Source organism: Leptopilina boulardi, unplaced genomic scaffold, assembly GCF_019393585.1.
Source record: "Leptopilina boulardi isolate dan_hultmark-lab unplaced genomic scaffold, ZJU_Lbou_2.1 LbouV2_95, whole genome shotgun sequence".
In the NCBI taxonomy this organism is placed as follows: domain Eukaryota; kingdom Metazoa; phylum Arthropoda; class Insecta; order Hymenoptera; family Figitidae; genus Leptopilina; species Leptopilina boulardi.
The window spans coordinates 92387-99849 of record NW_026138044.1 but is presented as its reverse complement, the minus strand read 5'-3'; the positions used below and the strand labels follow the sequence as shown (position 1 = coordinate 99849).

The following is a 7463-nucleotide window of genomic DNA, read 5'->3' as shown; positions in this document are numbered from 1 at the left end:
TTAAAGTAGGTTATCCTTATTCAAATAAATTTAAAGAATTACAAAATTCATTATTTTATAAGAATTTCAAATATTTAAGCAAAAATTTTTAAATTAATGTAATATTGATAGTTTATTTTTCTCCTTAAGAAAATAGAAACTATAAAAATATATTATGAATAGTTATGTTTTTTTAAGACAATAAAATGTTAATATTCATTCTTTTTTTTTAAGAAAAAGGAACTTTCAAATTCATCTTTTTTTCTTATAATTTTTTTCATAACGTAAATATTAATTGTATTTTTGACTTATGAAAAAACTAAAGTATTACCATTTAATGCAAACAATTTTTCGATTTTTTCTTTTAAGATCGCGGGATTATTATTTTACATTTTACAAATTTAGTAAATGTTTTTTTCTGTTAATCGAATTTTTATTTTTAGTCAAATTGACATTAGCAGAATTTTCAGAATGTTATTTCAATTAATTTTTTATTTAAAAATAATTTCCATGTAGTAGAGTTTCCAATTAACAAAATTTTCTTTTACTCGAATTTTTATTAAATAGAAGCTAAATAAGTAGAAATTGTGTTCAACAAAAAATTTATTTAAATAGAAATTCGATTCAAATCAAAAATTTTTTTAAAAAAAATTTCAATTTACGGCAATTAATTTCTGACTAATGAATTTTAGTAAAAAAAAAAAATATTTATAAAAACTGTTGATAGTGTTCCTGTAAAATTAGGTACTAAAATAAATTTAGAATACTAAAAAATGTATAGCTTCAATAAATCGAAGCCACTTTTAAATGATGTCCAGTTAAAATTTCACTGACTCTTTTTTTTATTAGCATTTTTTAAATTTTGTGTGCATAAGAAGAAAAATATTTGTAAGAATTTTTAATTTTATATCTCTGGAACTTTTAACTTTTCAATGAAAAAAAGAAAAAATATTTTTCGGAGCACGATATTGAAACTGTTTACATATAAACTTCAAATAACTTGCTTTTTCATTTTACAAGTTCTCTCTCTTTTTTCATTTTATTTTTTTCTTTAAAATTAATTTTTATTCATCTATTTTTTCTATGCAAATAAACACTAAAATTTAACCATAAGTTTTTAATGGATTTTTTAATTTTTAATTTTTAAACATTTTTTTTTAATGCATGTTTTTAGTTACTTAATTTACAATAGTTTTTTTTATAAGAAACGAAGCACCTTAATTTGACGTCTTAAGGCCATGTGGAAAAATATATATTTTTTAGTACTAAAAAAATTTCTCTAAAATGAAAAAAATTTTGGGATTAAAATGAAAAATTAAAATTAAAAGTTCCAGAGATATGGACAAATATTCTATATATAATAATATTCTTTAAAGGCAGGCAAAAATAATAATAATTTACATTCAAAGAACAAAAATACAGTATAATTTTTCAACAAATAATACAAATTTTGTTATTAGCATTCCACATATAATAAATAATAATGTATTACATTTATATTTTCCTTCCTCATGGAGGAAGTATTTCTAATCTTGTTCCGGTCCTAATAACTAAAAATAATTGCCAACCTTTGCCAGTGAAATACATGTAATAATAATCCTATCTTTATAAAATAATTATTATATTTATAATTTCTAAAATTATTATTATTTTAATTACAAAATAATTATAAATAATTATTCTAGTTAAACAAGCATTTTATCTTTTTTTTATCGTAGTTATCGACAGAGCTCGCTAGAGAGATGATAATGCGAGAATTTTGTTAACTAAAGATAAACTTAGGTAATAACTTTTTTTAAAACAAATTTACAGTTTATATTATTTAAACTATAATATATTACTTCAGATTTGTCGATTAATTTAAATTAAAAACTAATTTATAAAATTTGAAAAGTGATATACACGCGGATAAAAAGATCAGTTCTTTTATAGAAGATTATACTTCGAATTATTGATTTTATGATGATCATTATATGCATTCAAACGGTTTTAATGAATTGGTGCAACTTATGATTTAATATATATATAATTATAAGAAATATGTCAAAATTTTAGTCAATAATTTGCTATAATTTCCCTTTCTTAAATCTTTGTCGAGCTTGCGCTTTACTATATTTTGGATGTTTATCTTTTTCTGTACTTTTGTCTGAATCGGACGGTGTTTCTTCTTTTTCTTCATCATATAAATCCACCGGCGGTTCAAGCAACGATTTTCTCTGACATTTAACGAAATAACGAAATCCTTTTGCTACTCCAAAGCCAATTATTGCTATTGCCATTGTCAATAAAACCATTAAAATTGGATGCTGTAAAACCATAAAGAGAATTGGACAATGTGAATATGTGACTAATTTAATTATTATTGACAAATTAAATTGATAATAATATAAAAATATTATACATAAGTCAATAATAATATATGTAATTATTAATTATAATATATTATTAATCAATAGTCATGACAATAATTGAATCAGAATTTAATTAACACAATCTAATTGTTAATTTTAATATTTAACTTTATAATTTTAATAATCCTAAACAATTGCTTTTCCATTACTGATAAAAAGGAAAGAAATTTTTTTTTAACTTCTTTCTTTCGTAAAAATAATGTTGAAAAATTCAGGAAAAAAAGTAAAACTGTCCTCTTTTCAATTAATTATAAATAAACGTTTTTGCAATATTTCTCACCGATAGTGTTGGTTTGTTTGTGAATACGTAATCAGCAATTACGACTATCACTCCTAGTATTATTCCAACACCGGCACCAAGCCATGGAATTTGTTGGTCAGCTAAAAAAGTTTTATAATATTTTTTTTTTATTCGTAACCACAATATTTATGAATTTTCAATGATTCTTATAATCTTAACTCCTATATTTATAAGAATACAATCTGTATTTTACTTTTATATAATATATTTATTAAAATAAGAAGCAATTTATTAAATTTAATTTTAAGAATAGAATGAATATATATTCTTTTTAATAGGCAAGTTTGTAATTTTTAATCAGAGAAAAAGATTTTATGGAGAATGCAATGCAAATATTAAAATAGAAAATAAAAAAAAAAATTCATCGAAAATAGAACAATACCTCTTTTATCTTGTATGAGTGACCTGGAAGCTCTGTTCATTGCGTCTATTATGCTAGGATCATCTGGTTGCAATTCAAGAGCTTTTCTATAAGACTGAATTGCTTCACTGAATCGAAAAGTATGAAACTCAACTTCGGCTTTTCGATAATAACCCTGCGAGAAAAACATTTATTTATAATAAGTTTTATAATATGAAATATTTAAGTAATTTATTATCTAAATCTGAATTAGTATGATTTTTACTAATATATCAGTTATATTTTATTATATAAATCAGAAATCATTTCATCACACTATTTCGAAAGAGAATTTAATGCTCTTTTTATTTTTCATTTCTCTCAATTTCATAAAGAAATTCTAGTTTGAAATTTAAAATAGAATAGAAAGTTTAGATTTTCTAGTTTCTAGTTCCATACATTTTAGATGATTCAAAGATAAAAATGATCAAAAAAAGCAGTTTTTGAAAAATTTCATTTTAATATTTCCAACTTACATCAAAGTCGATTTTAATTTTTTTTTTTTTTTATAATTTGGAAGCAAAAATAAAAATTTACAGAAAAGAGAAATATGAAATCATGTTTATTGCAATATTGTTTTTATAGTGATTCTGCTATATTTAATTTCAAATTTAAGGTCAAAAAAGAAAAAATTAAATATCCCGATTTGACAAAAAGTATAAAATTTAAAAGATTTTTTTTTCTTAATTTTAAGATAAACGACTATTCCGACTTGAAAAATTAAATTCGTTGTAACTTTCTATAAAAAAATTTTTTCAACAAAAAAAATACATTTCTAAAAAGCATCGAAAAACAACATTTTGGAGAAAAAAAAATCGACTTTCACCTTCGATGAAATAAATTCGGTCAATAATAAATATTATTTTATAATAATAATAATAATAATAATAATAATAATAAACTTGAAAAAAGTTTCACTAATTTATTAATTATTTTCATTAAGGGGACTTTCTCGTTTAGAATTCAAAAAAAATAAATTTTTTTTTTTCTTGAAAATGTTCCTTAGTATCATAAAATTAATGTCCGAAAACGTTTTTTAAAAAATATGTAAAAAACAAAAGTTGTAATCAAAAATTGCTTGATAGTCCTGGCTCAAAGTATTAAGTTATGAAAAGTTTAAACGCGTTTTTCTCGAAAACACATTTTTCAAACTGGTACACGGCTTTTCTCGAAATCTAGTGAACCGATTTTAAAAAACTAAAAATCATTCCATTCCTTAGTTAAAAAACTAGAGAATAAACCTTTGAAACTTCATTTTTCTACCCCCTGTTTTTTTATAAGAGGGTAAATTGCCCCAAAAAACGCGGTGTTTTTTCGAATTTTTAAGAAAAATGTTAATAAAAAATAAAAGAAACCTTCTAAAAAATCGGTTTTTAGGTTTATTGTCTAGAATAAACCCTTATAAAGAGATTCGCGTTTGAAATTTGAAATTATATATTACAGGTTGTCCGCAATCACCTGTACTAAAAAAAGGCACCTTTTAGAAGACGCAACCAGCAGCTAAGAAATTGAGCTAAATACACTTAAAAATATTTTTTTTAATTTTCTCTATGTAATGTGCAATCATGTCCAAAAAGAATTTTTGCAATTTATTTAATACTTTTCTCACAACAAAAATTTTAAAACGTGTAATTTTTTGTCAATTCTAAACCAGAAAGTCCCCTTAATTATTAATTTCATATTATAGTTTCCGTAAAATGTAGATTGTGAATTTTTTTAGTTAAATTTTTTATTAATTCAGATTTAGATCAGGGTTAGAAGTGAATTTCTTACTTTGGTCCAATCGGGTTTTATCTGAATGGTCATAAGAGCATCTTCCATTGATAAGTGATACTGTTGCATTCTTAAAAAGACCAGTGATCGATTACTGTATAATGAATAATTTTGTGGATCCATTTTAATTCCAAGTGTATAATGATACATTGCTTCTTCATATTTATTCTCCCTTACACAATTGTTACCCTTCTCCTTTAGATCTTGTACCTAAATAATAATATTAATATAATAATAAATAATAATAATCTCATGTTTAAAAAAAAAAATTTCGACGATAATTTAATCGATATTTAATTAAAGGTATAATCAACGAATCAAATTATTTGTTTTTTCTTTTATGTTTCTAGAAAAAAAAGAAGTTTCTTTTTTCTTCGAGAAAATATTGAATGAAAGTAAAAAAATAAATTAATTAGTTATATTAAATTAGGTATAGATTTCTGATATATTTGTAAAAAAAAAAAAAAAATTATTCCTTTTTTTTAAATCATAATTTGTGACAAAAGAAACAAAACATTTTAATTATAATTAAAATAAAGTATTAGTAAATAAAGTATTATTGTATTTGTTAAAATTATCTTAGAAATATAGTTTTACCGATATGGATATAAAATACAAGGACAAATAAATATAGTTTTTAAAAAATCATTATCTGTACACAAATTAAAGAAAATTGCTTTGCAAACAATTTAAACAATTTAATCTTCATTTTTTTGATAATAACTTCCAATGTTTTTTTACATATAGCATAATAATGTACGGTTTCATTATATGTCTTCTATACATGCAATGAGGTTACTTACCGTACATTCACGTTCTGCAGCCATTTTCACGTTATTTTAATTTGTAATTGTTACAATAAATAATTCTTAATCACTATTGTTTTTACATTCAACATTTTCTAGTAGGATTATTTTTTTAAAAGAAATACTTTATTTTCATTATTAAAAAAAAGACAAGCAGACGAATTTTAATCTCACTTCATATTCCATTATCTGTCATGTCTATCACGAGAATATAGTGTATGACCGGCATTTTTTTGCGCATGCGTAACAAAAAATACGCCAAGTTACAAGTTGTAAGTTACAATTTGTAATACAATTGGTGAGGGAAAAAAATGGTTACTTTATTTTTCAACATGGCTGATGAATAATGAAGGAAAAAGCAAATAATTTAATATAAATAAAATAAGACATTGATATTTGTAAAGTTTTTAATGAAATTTGTATTATTTTAGAAAAACGAGAAAATAAAATGTAAATATGTCTGTATCTGGACAAGAAACAAATATTTTATATTGTCAAAGAAATAAAATTCTATTCTAATATAAATAATATGTACTAAAAAGAAGAAATTTTATTTTTAAATATATTTATAAAATTCTTAAATAATAAAAAATAAATTAGAGAAAGTAAGCACCAATTACAGTGCGTTTATAAAAAATAACATATTTATTACTATTATATTTAATATAAATGTTGCAAAATGATTTTAAAAAATTATTTTAATCTCTTTTTTTGACACAATTACCAATAAAGATGCACATTTAAACAATTATTAATTATTAAATGAATAATAATTTGAAAGAAATAAATAATAATATAATAAATAGGGTAAGTGTACCATAGTTACCGATGGTGCTCCAATTGTCGATGGTCGTAATTTTCTTTTTCCGATAAATAGTATATTGTAGAAAATTTAAAAACCAAAATAATTTGTAAATTAACCTTATATTTCCAATGACATATTTACCCCATTAAATTTCATATCGATGGCACTATAATAATTATTCTTTTATAATTATAATTCACTGCTGTCAAATTTACTCGATTCGCCATTTTCTTAATACTTCAAATTGATGGGAGTTGAATTTTAAAAATACAAATTAAATGTATTTCTAATAACTTTTTTTGTATTTAATTATTACTATAGAATTGTAGAAGAACTGTATTAAATTTTTATATAAATATATTTGTTAAAATAAATTTTTTATATTTTTTTAAAGCAAATTATCGGTATCTGGTTCCATATTTTATCTCAGCTCCATTTTTCGAGGTATTGACTCGTTTTTTAGCTGATGTACCATTTGTCGATGCTTCGAACGAAAAAAAATGCAAAATAAAGTTGGTTAAGTTTTTGTTTATTAAACGTCAGTGATGCAAAACTTTTATAGGTTAGTTATTTTTTGTATAAACTATAAACTTATAGTTAAATATAAGTAAAATTGTTTCATGTCAATGTTTTATAATATTTTTATTTAAAAAAAAAATATTTATTCGATTTTGTAAATACTGTTAAAGGTTAATTCATTAATTGTCAGGTTATATGTTAAAAAAATTCAATACCATCGAGAAATTGGTACACGACCATCGACATATGGTGATTTTGCTCAATTTACATTTAAAAACAATTTTTATCTAACACTATAATTTATTTTAGAAAAATAAATAGGAATATTAAACATTATTAAATTCTTCGTCCAACTGCACAAAATTAAAAATTTTAAGTACATTTACTCCTGAGAAAAAACAGCAATAAACTAAAAATAAAAAATTAAAAATTTGGTATGGTTGAGGAACAAAAAAAACTACAATACAAA

The 7463-nt window shown here is 21.9% G+C and overlaps 1 protein-coding gene across 1 annotated transcript; it reads right to left on the bottom strand.

Moving 5' to 3' along the window:
- Window positions 1-1381: 1381 nt before the first annotated feature.
- On the bottom strand, window positions 1382-5891 carry LOC127290922 (uncharacterized). Its single transcript, XM_051319763.1, has 5 exons — window positions 5668-5891; window positions 4865-5074; window positions 3074-3227; window positions 2671-2771; window positions 1382-2285 (listed from the first exon to the last, which is right to left on the bottom strand). Exons 1-5 carry the CDS (start codon window positions 5689-5691, stop codon window positions 2046-2048), a joined length of 729 nt encoding a protein of 242 aa, XP_051175720.1. The 5' UTR covers window positions 5692-5891; the 3' UTR covers window positions 1382-2045.
- Window positions 5892-7463: the final 1572 nt, after the last annotated feature.